At 36.1% G+C, this 20,881-nt stretch overlaps 1 protein-coding gene across 3 annotated transcripts in view; it reads left to right on the top strand.

The window, feature by feature from the left end:
* LOC123546991 (glycerol-3-phosphate acyltransferase 1, mitochondrial-like) overlaps positions 1 to 20,881 on the top strand; it is a 183,898-nt gene that overhangs the window by 37,673 nt on the left and 125,344 nt on the right. For all 3 annotated transcript variants that reach the window (XM_045333709.2, XM_045333707.2, XM_045333708.2), the window contains 3 exons: positions 2,925 to 3,038; positions 15,147 to 15,217; positions 18,165 to 18,272. In XM_045333709.2, coding sequence (XP_045189644.2) covers positions 2,925 to 3,038; positions 15,147 to 15,217; positions 18,165 to 18,272 — 293 coding nt within the window. The remainder of the gene's footprint in view (positions 1 to 2,924; positions 3,039 to 15,146; positions 15,218 to 18,164; positions 18,273 to 20,881) is intronic.

Raw genomic sequence — 20,881 nt, 5'->3', positions numbered from 1 at the left:
AGATTTGAAGCACAGGCATAGTTCTGTCTACCGAAATGAACTTTGACCTTGAAATTGATCTAGTGACCTACTTTCACATTTCTCAAGCCACAGCTTTCAAATTTGGACCACATGCACAGTGTTTTGTACCGAAATGAAATTTGACCTTGATTTTGATCTTGAGCTAGTCTTGAAATTTGGAACATTCAAAAATGGCTCAGTGGTCAGTGACGAGCTCTTGTTATTTATATGAACTGTGGTCACTAGGTGCTTTTATTTACAAGTGCACACTACATGTATATATACCATAGATCCACATTTGTACTGATGTGCAAGAGGTTGCGATTCGGACAAGTTATGTGGACGCTTATTAGGCACAAGGAAAAAGTGTATTCTTTCAAAAAATCCGAAGTCAGATGCTCTGTGCACATGCCATTTTAGCTCGACTGTACAAAGTATAAGGAGAGCTATCCTACTCGACCCGGCGTCGGTGTCCTTCCACGTCCCTACCGTGGTTAAAGTTTTCTCTGTAATTACTTGATGGATTTGATTCAAACTTGAAATAGTTATTCCTCATCATCGCCCACATCATCTGACATAAGGGCCATAACTCTGGCACCAGTATTTCATGATTTATTCCCCCTTTTCACTTAAGAGTTTCAGGTTAAAGTTTTGATGCACTTTCGCTCTATCGCTGTTATTACTGGATGGATTTGATTCCTACTTAAAATATTTGTTCAACATCATCACCCACATCATATGACACAAGGTGCGTAACTCTGGCACAAATTTTTCATGAATTATTCCCCCTTTTTACTTTGAATTTCAGGTTAAAGTTTTGATGCACTTTCACTCTATCTCTGTTATTATTGAATGGATTTACTTAAAACGTAAAATAATTGTTTAACATCATCACCCACATCATATGACACAAGGTGCATAGCTCTGGCACCATTTTTTCATGAATTATGCCCCCTTTACTTAGAATTTAAGGTTAATTTTGATGCATTTTCACTATATCTCAGTTGTTACAAAATGCATTTGATTCAAACTTGAAGTAGTTGTTCCACATCATCATGACACAAGGTGCATAACTCTTGCACCAATATTTATGAATTATGCTCCCTTTTTGCTTAGAATTATACTTACATAGTGTTTTGATACACTTTATCTTTACCACTGTTATTATCCCCCGACGAAAGTCGGAGGGATATAGTTTTGGCGTTGTCCGTCCTTCCGTCCATCCTTCCGTCCGTCTGTCCGTCCCTCTGGAGCCATATCTAGGAAATGGTTGGGAATATTTATATAAAACTTCATATACATGTTCACCACTATGAGTTCTTGCGGCCCGGCAAGTTTCAGTCAGATTGCCATAGTAACACCAGAGTTATGGCCCTTAGAAGTTTCTACTGTTAACTATATAAGGTACTATAAATATGGCAATTTCTGCATCATAACTTTTGATATATTTGACCTAGAACTATGAAACTTAAACAGAATTTAGATCACCATGATGTGGTTGTGTACACACAATTTCGTTCACATTTATTTGTAAATTAAGAGTTATTGCCCTTTAATTTTATAAAAATCCACATATTTGTACATAACAAACTTACCATTTGGCAGAATTTCATTAAATTTCTTTCATTCTTTTCCATGAACATTTATTGTAAATATGTGAAGTTATGTACCCACACCTGGTCACCCTCTTATCTTGATCACACCCCTCCCCCCCCCCCCCCCCCCCCCCCCCCCCCCCAAAAAAAAAAAAAAAAAAAAAAAATTCCTTATTTTAGATTTTTTTCAAACAAACTTCATATACATGTTCACCACTATGAGGTTATGGGGCCCATCAAGTTTCAGTCAGATTGCCCTAGTAACACCAGAGTTATGGCCCTTAGAAGTTTCTAGTGTTAACTATATAGGGTACTATAGATCTATAGATATGGCAGAATTTCATTAAATTTCTTTCATTCTTTTCTATGAACATTAATTATAAGCATGGGAAGTTGCGCACCCACTTGCCTTGGTCACCCCCCCCCCCCCCCCCCCCCCCAAAAAAAAAATATTTTTTTTCATTCCTTATTTTAGATTTTTTTTTCAAACCTTCCATGAATATTTATCAACATGATGCAAGTTGTACCATTCCCCCACCTCCACCCACCACTGATCATTCATCCTCTGCCCCCCCCCCCCCCCCCCACCCCTCCCCCACTTCACCCATTTTTTTTTTATTTTCATTTTTAATTTTCCATCAATATTTATAATCAACATGTGAAATTTTGTTTCCTGACCCGTTCCCCCGCACCCCCACCACTCAAAGACAATATTTCGTTCCAGTTAAACTTCAAGCGCACATTTCAATAACTGCATTTAATTTTAAAAGCTAAGCTTATTACAGTAAGCATATCCCATTCAAAATAAATTCTTTAGTCAGGATCAAAGTATCATACATTTATTATGTACTCTTTAATTAAACATTTGTTTTCTGTTAAATTGATTTTGACTAATGAAATTATTTGCTTCTTATTAACATCTTTAACTTTTTGCCGGACATATTTTTTTGCCATTCCTCACCACAAACCCTTTTGGCGGGGGATACCAATTCATTGAATTTGCTTGTTACTTAATATTTTTGACACAGACTCAAGCTATTGTGCAATATCTCCATCCACCATTGAAGACATTAAACACTTCAGCACCAGCTCCAGTTTCCTCAGATATACCCAGTTTCACTATCCAGCATCGAAATAGTCGAGCGTGCTGTCTCCTGTGACAGCTCTTGTTTAATTCGTTAGTATATATCTCATTCAGTATATTGCATGTTACGGTAGAGGGATCGATGTATATTTTGAAGACCCTGTAGAACCGATTCCCTATTAAAGTTTTTCTAATTTCTGTATTTTAAATTCCAATATATATTTTTCATTATATCTTTTGTACAGATACAGAGTGCTACTATCGCCCAGTTTAAGACATCACCTTCAATATTACCCGAACATTTCAGTACACAACGACCAATGATGGGGCATTGTTGCTCATGTTTGCCAAATAGTCAGGTATTTTTTGTTGTTTATATAATAAATATAAGATATTAAGATGCATAAATATCCTTTCTGCACCTGTGACATTTTTAAACAGTTTAGTGTCTGATAGCCCTTTTCACACTTTCGTAAAAGCAACATTTATTACATGAAAGTCGTTCTGAAAATATGGCTGAAATGTCTAGATTGGCAGCTCTCAAATATGGAAATATCTGACTTCTGAGGCATATACCACAGGCGCTTGAAGCTCTATCAATAAATATATGCATTACCATATCCCACCCACCTAATATACTATGAAATAGTACAGGTTGGCAAGTAAATCTTGTCTTTTTTTTATCAATTTTTATCCACTAGTAAATCGAACCACATGTCAACTACCAATGAAAACACCCTTTCAAATAGTAAAATAATCATTCCTCTTATGGGACGCTGAGCACATCTAGTAAGAAACATACCCAAGCCGTTCATTTCATTCGTTATCTTACACTATCGAAATCGCCATACTGGTATTCCGCCATACCTATTCCAACTTCTGGTTTTAAAATTCGAGGTGAATCACTTCTGAAAAAAACCTAAATTCACCGATAACAATTCGTATCAAACAACAATGGTGATTAAAGAATTATAAAACGCCAGTTTGTAAACCATCCGATCTGAATACAGTCAGTAAAACTTTTATTTACTTTGGAAATCCCCAGCGGTTTCAAGGAACTGTGACGTAATGTTTGTGACGTTATAACAGCCTTGGGATGAAGAGGTTCTGCTGTGTGCTTATTTTATCGAGATGAGCGACGACGGCAACCTAGCATTTTAGTAGATCTATGTATCATTTTCAGTTTTACCGTATTCATTGCTGTTATATTAAAATGTATTTACAATACTTAATGTTTGATCGCTAAACTTTCAATACAAGTCATACTTTGTTGGTTTATTTGTAAATCTTAACATACGTCTAACGAAAACGTTTCTCTAAACGATATAGATTAACATTGAATGTTATTGGTTGGTTTCAAAAACCTATGTGCCAACCAATAGTTAGAGCAGTTCCAGAATTAATTGTATGGGGGGGTCAGAAGGCACTTTTTGAAGAAAAAAACACCACCCATATTTTTAGCTCACCTGAGCACAAATTGCTCAAGGTGAGCTTTTGTGATCGCCCTGTGTCCATCGTCGTCAACAATTTGACTGTTAACACTCTAGAGGTCACAATTTTGGCCTAATCTTAATAAAGCTTGGTCAGAATGTTACCCTCAATAAAATCTTGGACGAGTTCGATATTGGGTCATCTGGGATCAAAAACTAGGTCACTAGGTCAAATCAAAGGAAAAGCTTGTTAACACTCTAGAGGTCACAATTTTGGCCCAATCTTAATGAAACTTGGTCAGAATGTTACCCTCAATAAAATCTTGGATGAGTTTGATATTGGGTTATCTGGGGTCAAAAACTAGATCACCAGGTCAAATCAAGGGAAAAGCTTGATAACACTCTAGAGGTCACAATTTTGGCCCAATCCTAATAAAACTTGGTTAGAATGTTTTCTTAATAAAATCTTTGACGAGTTTGATATTGGGTCATCTGGGATTAAAAACTAGGTCACCGGGTCAAATCAAAGGAAAAGCTTGTTAACACTCTAGAGGTCACAATTTTGGCCCAATCTTAATGAAACTTGGTCCGAATATTACCCTTAATAAAATCTTGGAAAAGTTCGATTTTGGGTCATCTGGGGTCAAAAACAAGGTCACCAGGTCAAATCAAAGGAAAAGCTTGTTAACACTGTAGAGGCCACATTCATGACTGTATCTTCATGAATCTTGGTCAGAATGTTACTCATGATGATCTCTAAATCCAGTTTAAATATGGGTCATGTAGGGTCAAAAACTAGGTCACAAGGTCAAATCAAAGGAAAAGCTAGTTAACACTCTAGAGGCCACATTTATGACCATATCTTAATGAAACTCGGCCATAATGTTAATCTTGATGATCTATAGGTCAAGATCAAATCTGGGTCAGGTGGGATCAAAACCTAGGTCACCGTGTCAAATCAAAGGAAAAGCTTGTTAACACTTTAGAGGCCACATTTATGACTGTATCTACATGAAACTTGGTCAGAATGTAAATCTTGATGATCTTTAGGTCAAGTCTGAATCTGGGTCATGGGGGATCAAAAACTAGATCACTGGGTCAATTCAAAGGAAAAGCTAGTTAACACTTTAGAGGCCGCATTTATGACCATATCTTGATGAAACTATCTTGATGATCTTTAGGTCAGTAGGTCAGGTGAGCGATACAGGGCCTTCATGGCCCTCTTGTTTGTACATTATCTTTTATCTGTATATCTTCATATAATGTTTCTGCTGGTTCAGAAATTATGCATTAATTATGTCTCCCAACACACAGTGGTGTGGGAGACATATCGATTTACTCCTCTGTGTGTGTCTGTGCATCTGTCACAAATCTTGTCCATACTCTACAAAATTTGTTCAAATCATGACACCCGGGGTCAAAATTGACCCCGCCCCAGGGGTCACTTAATTTTACATAGGAAAATCTTCAAAAATTTTCTCAAAATAAACCAGAAGTCCTAGGTCTTTGATATTTGACATGTAGCATTGCCTAGAAGACTTCTACAAAATAAGTTCAAATCATGACCCTTGGGGTCTAATTGACCCCGCCCCATTGGGTTACTTGAATGTACGTAGAAAAATCTTCAAAATTTTTCTAAAAATAAATCAGAAGGCCTAGAGCTTAGATATTTAACATGTAGCATTGCCTAGTGGACCTCTACAAAATTTGTTCAAACCTTGACCCCCCCCAGGGTCAAATTGACCCAGCCCCAGGGGTTACTTGATTGTACATAGGGAAATCTTGATAAATTTGCTAAAAATAAACCAGAAGGCTTAGATCTTAGATATTTGATATGTAACATTGCCTAGTAGATGTCTACAAACTTTGTTCAAATCATGACCCCCGGGGTAAAATTGGCCTTTTGACATTTGAAACATGTAGCTCATATTACTTAGGTGAGCGATCCAGGGTCATCATGATCCTCTTGTTTTTATTTTCCTCAAACCCCACTACCCATGATTTTTAATTTTCCTCCAACCCCACTACCCATAATTATGAATTTCCACTAACCCCCACCACCTATAATTATCAAATATACGAAAATGAAAACATGGAGAGGTATATTGTTATAACCAATGATGGAAGCATTTACTGTTTTTCTTTTCTATATCTCAAAAACATGAAAGAGTCACTGAAATGCTTCATTCCACTTTGAAAATTTGCCGCTAGAATAGAAAAATGTGTATACCCCACCCACCAGATTTATTATAAGCACGTTTCCTAAGCATTTACGTTTACCGCTTCCGACTATTAAGTTTGTTTGTTTTGGGTTTAACGCCGTTTTTCAACAGTATTTCAGTTATGTAACGGCAGGCAGTTAACCTAACCAGTGTCCCTGGATTCTGTACCAGTACAAACCTGTTCTCCGCAAGTAACTGTCAACTTCCCCACATGAATTACCAGAGGTGGAGGACGAATGATGTCAGACACAATGTCTTTTATCAAATCCTCACGGAGAACATACGCCCCGCCCAGGGATCAAAATCGCGACCCCGCGATCCGTAGACCAAGGCTCTCCCTAAGAAGTATCAATCGGTCTCCACGGATTTTATTGACTTCTACACAAGTGCGAGATATAATGGATGACACAATTCTATTACGTCAGGAAATGTTGATTGACATACTTTCGGCGATTAAGGACGCTGTACGCACCATCCAGACTGGGAATTCAACGAGAAAAATGAAATATTCAATGAACAGAAATATAAAAAAAAGATCGGTGATGTCAAAAATGCATTCCATGTATCGCGGTCAGTAAAGTAGCGACTTGTAGTTAAAAAGAAAGGAAAATGTACATAATTAATTAAGAGAGGTGATCAAAAACCCACCCACCCCCATATTTTTAGCTCACCAGTCACAAAGTGACAAGGTGAGCTTTTGTGATCACACAGCATCCGTCGTCCGTACGTCAGTGCGAGCACACGATTGGTACCTTAGGTGGTAGGAGGTGTGGCCTAGGACAATAGAAATCCTTTGTATTCATTCCGTAACCACTTAATTCTTTTGTTCTTAAGTGTGAACAATAGAATGACACCTAATACATGAATCGTATGGGCTTCCGTCCGTGCATCCGTAAACTTTTGCTTGTGACCACTCTAGAGGTCACATTTTTCATGGGATCTTTATGAAAGTTGGTCTGAATGTTCATCTTGATGATATCTAGGTCAAGTTCGAAACTGGGTCACGTGGGGTCAAAAACTAGGTCAGTAAGTCTGAAAATAGAAAAACCTTGTGACCCCTCTAGAGGCCATATTTTTCAATGGATCTTCATGAAAATTGGTCAGAATGTTCACCTTGATGATATCTAGATCAAATTTGAAACTGGGTCATTTGCGGTCAAAAACTAGGTCAGGTCAAATAATAGAAAAACCTTGTGACCTCTCTAGAGGCCATATTTTTCATGGGATCTGTATGAAAGTTGGTCTGAATATTCATCTTGATGATAATCTAGGTCAAGTTCGAAACTTGGTCACGTGCTTCAGAAACTAGGTCAGTAGGTCTAAAAATAGAAAAACCTTTTGACCTCTCTAGAGGCTATATTTGTCAATGGATCTTCATGAAAATTGGTCAGTATGTTCACCTTGATGATATCTAGGTCAAGTTTGAAACTGGGTCACGTGCGGTCAAAATCTAGGTCAGTAGGTCTAAAAATAGAAAAACCTTTTGACCTCTCTAGAGGCTATATTTGTCAATGGGTCTTCATGAAAATTGGTCAGAATGTTATCTTGATGATATCTAGGTCAAGTTTGAAACTGGGTCAGGTGCGGTCAAAAACTAGGTCAGTAGGTCTAAAAATAGAAAAACCTCTAGAGGCCATACTTTTCATGAGATCTTCATGAAAATTGGTGAGAATGTTAACCTTGATGATATCTAGGTCAGGTTTGAAACTGGGTCACGTGCGGTCAAAAACTAGGTCAGAAGGTCTAAAAATAGAAAAACCTTGTGACCTCTCTAGAGGCCATATTTTTCATGAGAACTTCATGAAAATTAGTGAGAATGTTCATCTTGATGATATCTAGGTCAAGTTCAAAACTGGGTCAAGTGCCTTCAAAAACTAGGTCATTAGGTCAAATAATAGAAAAACCTTGTGACCTCTCTAGAGGCCATATTTTTCAGTGGATCTTCATGAAAATTGGTCAGAATTTTTATCTTGATGATATCTAGGTCAAGTTCAAAACTGGGTCACATGAGCTCAAAAACTAGGTCACTATGTCAAATAATAGAAAAAACGACGTCATACTTAAAACTGGGTCATGTGGGAACAGGTGAGCGATTCAGGACCATGATGGTCCTCTTGTTTTATATTTTTACAATCAACCCACCACCCATAAAGACGATTTTTGTGAGGACCACCACCCATAACTGTGATTTTCTGATGGACCCCACCACCCATAATTATTAGTTATGATTTTCCGATGGACCCCACCACCCGTCAATAAAAAATTTGGTTGCCGTCCGACCCTCCCCACAAACACACACACACACACACACATACAGTTAATTCTGCGCCCTTAGGAAATTACGAAAAATTACCAGCTCCAAACCACACCTATAGTTTATATATCTCATATTGTTACCGAGATTTTCCATGCTATACTTTGCGAAAACACTGGCCTTAATCAAAACATACATCTTTCAAATGATTCTCGAAGGTGGAAGTATGATCTTAAAAAACTGTAAGATAAAACCCATAAAACTAGATTGAATATACTGGATTTCTTGTGATCAAGTACCTTTGAAGCTCAAAATATGTACAGGTAAGAGTCCATAGAGTCTACTAGTCATCTATTCCCATTATAAGAGGGCTGGGAAACGATCATACATGTATTATCATCTGTGTTATGACTACCTCAGATGTAGGATGCGGTTAATTAAGTGGTAAATTTTCGATATAACCCCTCGGTTTGTCTTTGATGATTAATTTTTAAAAGTTTCTTCATTCTTTTAACAACAAATATATTAAAAAAAATAAGACCGCCGACTTTGTTCAAGTGATCGATCAATTTGCCTAGCAAAATGATAAAAGATTCTCTCTGAGTTATAGTGTACATAAGCTCGATCATATTAGTGCAAGAAATCCATGCATAAACAGGTGCGAAGTGTGCACCTTCTGTGAGAATTATGGTATTGTATGGAATGGAAATAAATCTGTAATAAAAAAGTCTGAAATTGCAGATGTGGTGCATATTTCACAGGCGTGTAGGTCTAGTAAAATTAGATCTATACATTTTGAATGAAAATTATTCAAGATATAAATATGTTTAACAATGCTTTTACTTCAGATAGATGAAAAAATGCATGATTTGCCGTTCTAACTTTAAAAATATAGCGAGGGACAATACACCTATACCGTCTTTATTACGCCTGCGTACTATGAAAAAGGTACCAGCTATGTGCCTGAGTCGCTGTTATATATTTTTCACCATGACATTTACATAATCATGCTCTCCTATTATTAAATGCTTTTTTCTAATTTCTTGTTAATTTATCCAAGAAGTAATTCAGTGCTATGCATTCCAGCGGTCTGAGTAACGATAATTTCCAGAGCATCAACTTTCTTTCACAGGATACACAAAACTGAATAATAAACACTTGACGGGCCTCAATGATTTCATTTCATTACTGACGTAGATAACAAATGACGTCACATACTTTAGTACTTGGAAATAGTTGCAGCCATGTTTATAATGTCAGTTGCGATAAAATGTGATAAATGGACTTTGGAAATAACTATGTTATTGGAGATTTCGTGAAAAACATATTCCTGTTAACTTCGGCAATCGGACATTCAGCTTCTAAAATGTGTCAGGTACTGTACATTTACACTTTCAAGTTCTTGTATGTTTCAAACCAGGGGTAGTAAAAATGTTCTTTCTGTTCCACAACGACCAGTATAAATGACACTATGTCCAATTTTTACGAGTTGAACAATTGCTCGTCCTTGTTCGTAGACATTTTGGGATGAAAGATTCTTAATTTGTTGCTAAGCGATACATTCTCTCTGACAGACCGGAAGTTGGATACGGAATGGCCGGATACCAGAACATTTTATGTACTTTATATGCAAAATGTGTATTCTATACCTAAAATGAGTCCTAGACATATAAGTACGTAAAAAAGTTATTTTTTTCTCTTTGGAATGGTGTATCATGGACAAAAATCCAACATCATTCGCCTTCAAAATCGCCGTTTAAAAAATCGAATCGCGCAAAGTTGCCACTGGAACTCTTTCAGAGATCTACAATCTCTTCAAGAGATCTGACCTGCACATATATTTCGTTGATAGAGCTTCAATCACCTGTGCATATACTGACACTTTACACAACATCAAAAAGGACCTTTTGAATGATTTGACAATGTTTCAAAAATGTCCATTATACCCTTGCGCCATTTCAGACCCCTGTATAAAATGGTCTGCATGCAAACTTTTTTTCGTAGATTAAGAGCTTATAATTATGTCATGCTCAACCGCAGATCTATTCAGTCATAAGAAAATGCATAAAACTTACTCATTAGCAAAAAAAAAAAAAAAATGAAAATCACCTGCATACTTTTAGACAGGGCGCCTGCGCATGAACCCTGAATATAGACCAATACAAATGTGTCTCGTTTTCAAGTTAATAGCCTGTGTACTTCCATTTTCTTTACTTTCTGGAAAAGCTGATGGTTGTCTTACATCATTCTCTGTTTTGTCAAAACATGCCTTGTGAGATTGTATATGAAATTAATATTGTATAAGTTTTAGATTTTAAGATGTAAAAATATGAGATTTTAGCAGAGAGGCTTATATGAGACCTACATAAACATTGTAAGAGCATATGCCCTGTCTAAAGTATGCACATGATTTTTTTTATGTTGCACAACCAGGATAGATTGGGAATATATTAGAGATGGCAATGAATATTCGAATACTATTTCACTATTCGAATATTTGGAAAAATATTATGAGATCATGAAAAATAAATAAAAGCCAAATGAAAGCACCAAACTGTTTGTTTATCTGATTTGCCAAAACCCACTTTCATTATATATATACACGCGAAAATGGCTTCTGTCGTTGTCAGACGTGTCAGTTTGTATACTGTGAAATCATTTAAATTCGCTGACATGAAATTCCGCGCAAACGTGAAAAAGGACTGTTTCGCGCGGGCTTTAATTCGCGCATTTTCAATTTTAGAAATGAAAAAATATAATTGAAAAATAATAATAGCGCGGTCTTAAATTCGCGCCTCGTCCTACCCGAATAAAAATGATTTCTCAGTATTAGCGTCCCGAGATTGTACAACGCTATGGTGATGACAATATACCCTGTAGTTAATACCGCTAATTGTTTACCTTAAGAAAATTTTAATGTTTGCAAATTCAGGTAAATCCACAAAAACTAGCCTAATGTTTTCGGCAGGTGCGAACTGCGTGTAATTAAAAATGATCAGACAGCACTTGAACTAATGACTTTGATTTCAACCAAAGTTGATAAAAGATGTATTTGAGTGAAGAAAAATGCCGAAAAGTGTAGAAAACAAGTGAAATGTGATGAATATCTTTTTTTTGACGTAAATTATCCAGTTGATATGATGAATAAATGCATTTTGTATGGTTAACAATTTTTAGCTTGACTATTCAAAGAATAGTAGAGCTATTGGACTCACCCATGCGTCGGCATCGACGTCCCGATTTGGTTAAGGTTTTATATGTAAGCTGGTATCTCAGTAACCACTTGTGGGAATGGATTGAAACTTCACACACTTATTCACTATGATAAACTGACCTACATTGCACAGGTTCCATAACTCTATTTTGCTTTTTTACAAAATTATGTCCCCTTTTTGACTTAGAAATTCTTGGTTAAGGTTTTGTATGTAAGCTGGTATCTCAGTAACCACTTGTGGGAATGGATTGAAACTTCACATACTTATTCACTGTGATAAACTGACCTACATTGCACAGGTTCCATAACTCTATTTTGCTTTTTTACAAAATTATGCCCCTTTCTTAACTTAAAAATTCTTGGTTAAGGTTTTGTATGTAAGCAGGTATCTCAGTAACCACTTGTGGGAATGGATTGAAACTTCACACACTTATTCACTGTGATAAACTGACCTACATTGCACAGGTTTCATAACTCTATTTTGCATTTTTACAAAATTATGTCCTCTTTTCGACTTAGAAATTCTTGGTTAAGGTTTTGTATGTAAGCTGGTATCTCAGTAACCACTTGTGGGAATGGATTGAAACATCACACACTTATTCACTGTGATAAACTGACCTACATTGCACAGGTTTCATAACTCTATTTTGCTTTTTTACAAAATTATGTCCCCTTTTCGACTTAGAAATTCTTGGTTAAGGTTTTGTATGTAAGCTGGTATCTCAGTACCCACTAATGGGAATGGATTGAAACTTCACACACTTGTTCACTGTCATGATCTGACATGCACTGTGTAGGTCCCATAACTCTGCTTTGCAATTTTTTTAAAATTATGCCCCTTTTTCGACTTAGCAGTTTTTGGTTAAGTTTTTGTATGTAAGCTGGTATTCCACTTATGGGAAAGGATTGAAACTTCACGCACTTGTTCACTTTATGAGCTGATAAGCTCTGTGAAGGTTCCATAACCCTTTTTCCCATTTTACAAAATTATGCCCCTTTTATCGACTTTTGTATTCATTCAATTGACAAGGTTGTTGAATAGTCGAGCGTTGCTGTCCTCAGACAGCTCTTGTTTTAATTAGTACTCAATATTCAGACAAAGAGTAAAGTTAAGCCAAATATGTCTTTGTCTTTATATTATCCTTATTAGACTCCCCCGAACCCAGAGTCTAAAAGACCTTATTTGGTTGAAAATATTTTTCATGCTAAATTACACGAATCTGCTGTCAAAATGTGCCTCCTGCTGTTCTGAAGTATTTCACGCGATCATCTGACAGGAAGTCGGCTACGTGTAATATTTGTGGAGAGAACCATCCTTACGTGAGGGCTATATCCCTGTAAGAAATAAATAAAACCTATATATAAATGAAGGCAGATAACAAATAGTTTATATTCCAAAAGATGAACAAGTGATGAGAACAATTATTCAGTCTTAATTCGTCAATGTCTGAATTACTTTCGGTGTAAACGAAAGTAGAGTTAATGCTGGTCGTTGATTAGGGTATGACAAAGATGTAAGATTTTGAGTTGATTTGTTGATCAGTTGATGACCGAGTATTCGTTCGGAAGGGTGACCGAATATTCGAATGCCAAAAATGCTATTCGTTGCCATCACTAGAATATATAGACTGTTTCAAAACATGCCTTTTGGTTCAGATTGTTGAAATATCACAATATCTATCAAATGCAAATGTAAACATATGTCATAAGGTTTGCAAAAAAAAACACTTTTGGTGTAATTTCGATTTCAAGTAAGCAATTCAGTAATCCCATTTGTATAGTAATAAAAAATGTATCATTGCTGTTAACTTTACATTATTTATGATTAACGCCTTGTTCTAGGTTTTATTGAAATCATACTTAAAAAGTGGACTATTTCTTTTGATTTCAGTATAATTTCTAATTTTACATTTGCATTTGATAAATATTGCGATATTGCGATATTTCATCAATCTGAACCAAAAGGCATGTTTTGAAACAGTCTTTATATTCCTAATCTATCCAGTGGTTGCGCAACCATGATAGGTAAAGGGAGGTAATAGTATTTTTACAAACTTGCATTTCTAATGAATTTCTGAAAAACATTTATTTGTCAATATAAATATTTGATGAATATAATACGATATTTCTTATATTCATATGACTTCTTAAAGTAAATATGTTTATCAAATTTATACATGTACTAAATAACTCTATTTTGGTTTGTCAACCAGGTTTAACCACCTTTAAGGGGGAAACCCACTATAAGATTTTTATGTTTATGCAAGAGTTCCTATCCTTCAAATATTCAAATAAAGTTTTCCCCCCTTATTTACTTACATTTTAGGGTACAGACTGTGGTAATTGTTAAAATTGTGTCAATTTGTGTCGTGCATATCTCAAAAAGTATTTGACCCAGAGTCATCAAACCTCGCTGGATTGTTATTCAGCATGTTAAAATGTGCACCTGGTGTTTTAATTGGGATCACACTTAGCCAGGCCAGAGTTATGGCCCATGACTTAGTCAAAATAAGCATAAAAATTGCCTAAAAGTTTGTGTCACTTATATCTCAGAAAGTTTTGACTTAGGATTATGAAACATTACAGGAATATTATTCAGCAAGTGAAGTTGTGCACCTTTGGTTTTGTTAGAGATTTCATTCAGCCAGATTTGAGTTACGGCCCTTGATTAAGTAATAAATATGCATAATAGGCATACAAGTTTGTATCACTTGTATCTCAAGAAGTATTTGAATTAGAGTCATATAACATTAGAGGATTACTACATAGCATGTGAAGTTTTCACCTGGTGTTCTGGTGTTTCACTCATCTTGACCAGAGTTACGGTCCTTATCTTCATTAAAAATACACATAAAGTGCGTAAAAGTTTGTGTTGCATATATCTGGAAAAAATTGTTCACCTAGAGTCATGAAACCATGTACAGTGACAGAAAGTCGGGTCATATGTGTCCTATGGACACACATCTAGTTGTTCATACTTTATGTACATAACTTTGGCAAAACTGACAATATAGCCAAAATAGAACTACTGTCAAAAGTTCAAAATGTACTGTAGGTCACAATTGTTTAATTTGGTCAATAAATTAAATTTCAATTGTAAAGAAAGTGGTCTTTATTTGAAATGCTTTTATCTCATGTAGTTACAAACACAACTAAACTGATCATTTAAGGAGGTTCAGTTGTTTCCTGGCAGGGCAGAATATGTAATTATTAAGAGCCTGAAGCCATTTGATTACCATTTACATGTTATGTACCTTATTTCTGCACTTTACTGTAATCATTTTATAAGAAGTACAGAAATATAGCAATGTATTTTAGCTACATTTAAAAAAAGTTGTTTTTTCCAGAAAGATTTGATAACCCCTGCCACAAGTACAGAAGGCATGAGGAACATTCTAGATGTCAGACATGAGCTGAGGTAAACTTGCTATTTTGCATTACAGACGTTTTATTTTTTTAAGAGAAAAGTTGTTGTTGAGGCTAAGGTCACACCAACACCATTTTTAACTCAATTGAACTTTGTTCAGGGTGAGCTATAAGTATAGGTGGATTGTCCAAGTATAGGTGGATTGTCCGTCATCCTGAGTCCATCGTCTTGCTTCAACATTTTTAGCACACCTGAGCAGAAAGTGCTCAAGTTGAGCTATTGTGATCACCCTGTGGCCGGCATTTTGCGATGTCCGTGGTGTGTTGTCTACAATTTGACTAAACACCATGTGGTCAATAAATCATTAATATTTTGTCACCAAATAATTGCTTTTTGGTTTTACTGATGAAAAAAATACAGTCCATAAAATTTTCATTTCCTATTATTGGAAGAATAGAAATATATTCTAACAAGTTAGAGAACTAAGTATTGGTATTTTTAGCTCACCTGAGCACAAAGTGCTCAGGGTGAGGTATTGTGATCGCTCACCGTCCGTCGTCCGTCCGTTGTACGTCCGTCCACACTTTCCTTTAAACAACATCTCCTCCTACACCAACAGGCCAATTTTGATGAAACTTCACAGGGATGTACCTTGGATGGCCCCCTTTCAAAATTGTTCAAAGAATTGAATTCCATGCAGAACACTGGTTGCCATGGCAACCGAAAGGAAAAACTTTAAAAATTTTCTTCTCAAAAACCAGAAGCCCTAGAGCTTAGATATTTGGTGTGAAGCATTGCCTAGTGGACCTCTGCCAAATTTGTTCAAATCATGACCCCGGGGTCAAAATTGACCCCGTCCCAGGGGTCACTTGATTTTACATAAGAAAATTTTCTTCTCAAAAACCAGAAGCCTTAGAGCTTAGATATTTGACTTGTAGCATTGCCTAGTGGACCTCTACTAAAATTGTTCAAATCGTGGCCCCCGGGATCAGAATTGACCCCGCCCCAGGGGTCACTTGATTTTACATAGGAAAATATTTAAAAAATCTTCTTTTCAAAAACCAGAAGCCCTAGAGCTCAGATATTTGACATGTAGCATTGCCTAGTGGACCTCTACTAAAGTTGTTCAAATTATGACCCGGGGGTCAAAATTGACCCCGCCCTAGGGGTGACTTGACTTTACATAGGAAAATTTTCAAAAGTTTTCTAAAAATAAACCAGAAGGCCTAGAGCTTAGATATTTCACATGTAGCATTGCCTAGTGGACCTCTACAAAATTTGTTCATATCATGACCCCCTGGGTCAAAATTGACCCCGCCCCAGGGGTCACTTGATTTTACATAGGAAAATCTTCAAAAATTTTCTAAAAATAAACCAGAAGGCCTAGAGACTAGATATTTGACATGTAGCATTGCCTAGTGGACCTCTACAAAATTTGTTCAAACCTTGTTCCCCGGGGTCAAAATTGACTCCGCCCCTAGGGGTCACTTGATTTTACATAGGAAAATCTTAAAAAAAAAATCTAAAAATAAACCAGAAGGCCTAGATCTTAGATATTTGACATGTAGCATTGCCTATTAGACTTTTACAAAGTTTATTCAAATCATGACCCCTGGGGTCAAACTGACCCTGCCCCATGGGGTTACTTGATTGTACATAGAAAAATCTTCAAAATTTTCTAAAAATAAACCAGAAGAGCTTAGATATTTGACATGTAGCATTGCCTAGTGGACCTCTACAAAAAGTTTTCAAATCTTGTTTTTAAAGTTACTTAATGAAAATTACAACTATATTTTCTCATAATTCTTTTGATTGCTTTTGACCTTGAAGACTTGTCCTTAAGTGCAATGATAACAGGTGAGCGATATAGGGCCATCATGGCCCTCTTGTCTTTTTTGTTTCCTTTCTTGACAGCAAATACACTCACTCTGGGAGTTAATAATTACACGGTATGTCCCTGCTATCCTTAGGCTTAGGCCGGCATTTTTTTATTTTCTGTTTTACGGGAGTTTTTTTTTTTTAAAATGGGTCGGGGGCAGTGGGGAGGGGGGGACAGATAAAAACCACAATTTTGAGCAGTCGACCAAATAAATAAAAATAAAACGTTCAAAAGGATACAAATTTTTTATTTTTTGTACACCATAGAAAACAAAAGCTTGCAAGTTTAAATTGCATACACACTCACAAATGAACTATTTTGAACTGGTTTATATCTCATCATCTCAGTATATTGTTGTTTTTATACACCTGAAGGGACGTATTATGTTATGGTCCCGGTGTCCGTCTGTCTGTCCTTCTGTCCGTCCGTCCGTCCGTTAGCAATTTCGTGTCCGCTCTGTAACTCCTGAACCCCTTGAAGGATTTCAAAGAAACTTGACACAAATGTTCACCACACCGAGATGACGTGCAGAGTGCATGTTTTGGATGTCTCATTTCAAGGTCAAGGTCACACTTAGAGGTCAAAGGTCATATGAGTGTGTTTCGTGTCCGCTCTGTAACTCTTGAACTGCTTGAAGGATTTCAAAGAAAATTTGCACAAATGTTCACCACACTGAGACGACATGCAGAGTGCATGTTTTGGTTGTCTCATTCCAAGGTCAAGGTAACACTTAGGGGTCAAAGGTTATATGAGTGTGTTTTGTGTCCGCTCTGTAACTCTTGAACTGCTTGAAGGATTTCAAAGAAACTTGGCACAAATGTTCACCACACTGAGACGATGAGCAACATCATTGACAGGTATCAGTTCATTATGTTATACTGCAGTAGAGAAAATTAGGTGCCTTCCAGTAGGGGACTTTGTATTGCATGGCAGTAATTCATCACTTGTTCATGTTTCCCATAGTTCTGTGCAATGTTCAACTGTTTATCTGACACATTAAAGAGGACTTTAATAGAATAAATGAGATTTATACAGTTCTGTATGTAAATCATTGAGTAAATTTATTCAGGAAAACATACATTTATTGTTCCATGTTGATAAGTTTGGATTTGTTTACAGAGGGAGTGGTGTGTTGTCTCGGCAGTTTTCAAGGCTAGTGTACTCCTGGCGGACAAGAACCCATCATAAATACCCAGAGCTGAGTATGGCTGTACTCACAAGCCAGAGGTAAGTGACATGATTAAGTTTTCCTGTCTTGAAATGTGAGTGATGTGTTGTTAACACAACCAGGATAAAACATCAATTTTAATTCTATTTACATAATGATAAATCTGTGGGATTGTTTTGATGTTGTTACTTCATTTAACATTGAGTAACACTAGTTTGTTTATAATAATAAGAAGTTATATTTATGAAAAAATTTTATACATTTTTAGTTCACTTGAGCAATGCTCATGGTGAGCTATTGTGATCACGCTGTGTCCATCGTCCGTCGTACGTCCGTCCGTCCATCCGTCTGTCGTCAACAGTTGTGTTTAAAAGACATCTCCTTCAAAACCACTGAATGGATTTTGATGAAACTTGATGTGGATGTTCCTTGGATGGTCCTCTACCAAAGTTGTTCTAAGGCGTAAAAAAAAAAGTTGTTTGTTTCCGGTGACCTGACCTACCCTATTTTTTTACCGCCGACCCTAAACTTTTTTAGCGGTAAAATCGGGCCGCATATTTTTGCAAATAAGTATATTATTATTTTTATAGCTCTTTGCACAAATGGACTACTCCACCGATCGGGCGAGTGGTTTTTTCTTGGTAACTTTACCAAATTGAGAAATTACATCAGGCAAAATTACCTGGATTGACTGGAATTTACCCGCGAATCGTAAAAATATCAAAACGTCGTGCTGGTAATTTTCCATTCCAAAAGCACGTGCGCCCTATCGTAATATCTAATTTACATCGCGGTTACTTTTGACACAAAAAACGCGCATAGTGCATTCATTTTTTAATATAATCGCTTCGAATTTTCAACACCGCTTGAGAACTAATACAGTTTGAGTTCTATAACAATTTTAATAAGATATCCACAGGAATGTAGGCAAAATTCTTTAAAAACGATCAAATTTTCATATAATGTTTTGTAAAATTTCTAACAGCGCGATCTTGATTATTTACTTCTTTCTTAAAGTAAATAAACGGTACATACTATGGTAATAAAATTCAGACTTTTGACCAGAATGTACAAGAAACACAATTAAAAATCTTAAATGATGAAAAAGCGGCAGCAATTTAAATACATGGAGTAAAACGATTTTTGGCAAACAGATTTCTGTTAGCACGGCAGAATAGGTTACGTGACCTCATGAACGTAAATAGAAATGTGGTTTTAAAATAAAGCAGTATGATGTTGTTGCGGATTTTAATAAGTTTTAAATTATTCATTGTACATGTATTTTTTGACACAACACTTCGTTAGATATTCTTTTCAAACAATAATGTAAAATTCCTTGAGGGCAAATAGGTCACAGAGGTAGGCTATCCACTATCATCGTTCACGGTTTGACATATTTACATGTCAGTTTATTCGGGATATTGCACATTCGCTTTAAAAAAAAGATAAAGAAAAATCTTTTTTATTGATTTCTTCTCAACAATTTAAGGAATCGAGAAAGTACGATTAGACAGTGATGTGTCACATGGGGCGAAAACATGACGTAATGCCATGACAATCTCGGGCAACTATACCGCTTTGATCTCCACTTCAGATGCCATAATAACCGACACACTTCTTTTAGGTCTTTGAGCGGGTGTTAATTGATGATGAAAACAAGGCTAATTACTTAGTTTATCATTAGAATAATTACCGATAATTGTTAATTTTTTTTTTTCACTTTCAACATGGGTCGACGTCGGGTGGATGATGATTATTGTGTCCATATTTTGGGACACGTTATAAAATAATTATTTTTCAGGATAACAGATTGCTAGTCTTCCATTTTTAATTATTTTAGAAATAAGCCCTGTTTCTTTGAGTCAACTGAAGTTATGACGTTTGGAGGTCCACTAAAGTCTGAGCAGGTCTACTAGATTTCAGCAGTTGGTGGACCTAAGGTCGAGGCCTGCAGAGGCTTGAAAAGTCAGGTTTTAGATGGGATTTATAGTAGTAGTAAGACATTGAACAACCACTTGCAGCTTTAATAATTCACAATTTGGGCATACCAGTCAAAACTTCATTGTCTGGCATTTCCAGTTAATCCAGAATTTTAGATTGGGGTAGGGGGTGATGGTATTAATCTCAATGCAGATCAAAGATGCAAATCATATTCCTGGCCAGTGTGCTTTTACTTGGTTTTAGTTTGAAATATAAATGTTGGTTGTTGAATAATATTCAATATTAAAATTATATTATTTAAAGAGAGAATCCACAGCAAGATTTCATTCAAGTTTCACGTTTAATTAAATATAAACCATGTTCTCTGCAAGTAATTGCCAACTTCTCCACATGAATTAGCGGCGGAGAATGAATGATATAGGACACAACGTTCCTATGACCACTTGATCCGTAGATCGTCTGCTCTACCTTGAGCTAATCGGATGGGCTTATAAATCTGGAAATGAAAAAACAACAACAACAAAACGCAAACATGTAAAGCAAATATTTATTTCATAATATTTATTTCATAATATTTTAATACAAAATCAAATGGCATTTTATATTGCTAAAACATCATCAAAGTCATTGTACATCCGGGTGTAAATCAAACATAACAATAGGATTTATGTTTATAATCTCCCTGTTTGAAACTACAATAGTGTTAGGTTAAAAAAAAAAAAAAAAA

Source organism: Mercenaria mercenaria, chromosome 9 (genome assembly GCF_021730395.1).
Source record: "Mercenaria mercenaria strain notata chromosome 9, MADL_Memer_1, whole genome shotgun sequence".
In the NCBI taxonomy this organism is placed as follows: Eukaryota; Metazoa; Mollusca; class Bivalvia; order Venerida; family Veneridae; genus Mercenaria; species Mercenaria mercenaria.
Note: the sequence above shows the minus strand (reverse complement) of the source record. Positions and strands in the feature narration are given on the sequence as shown.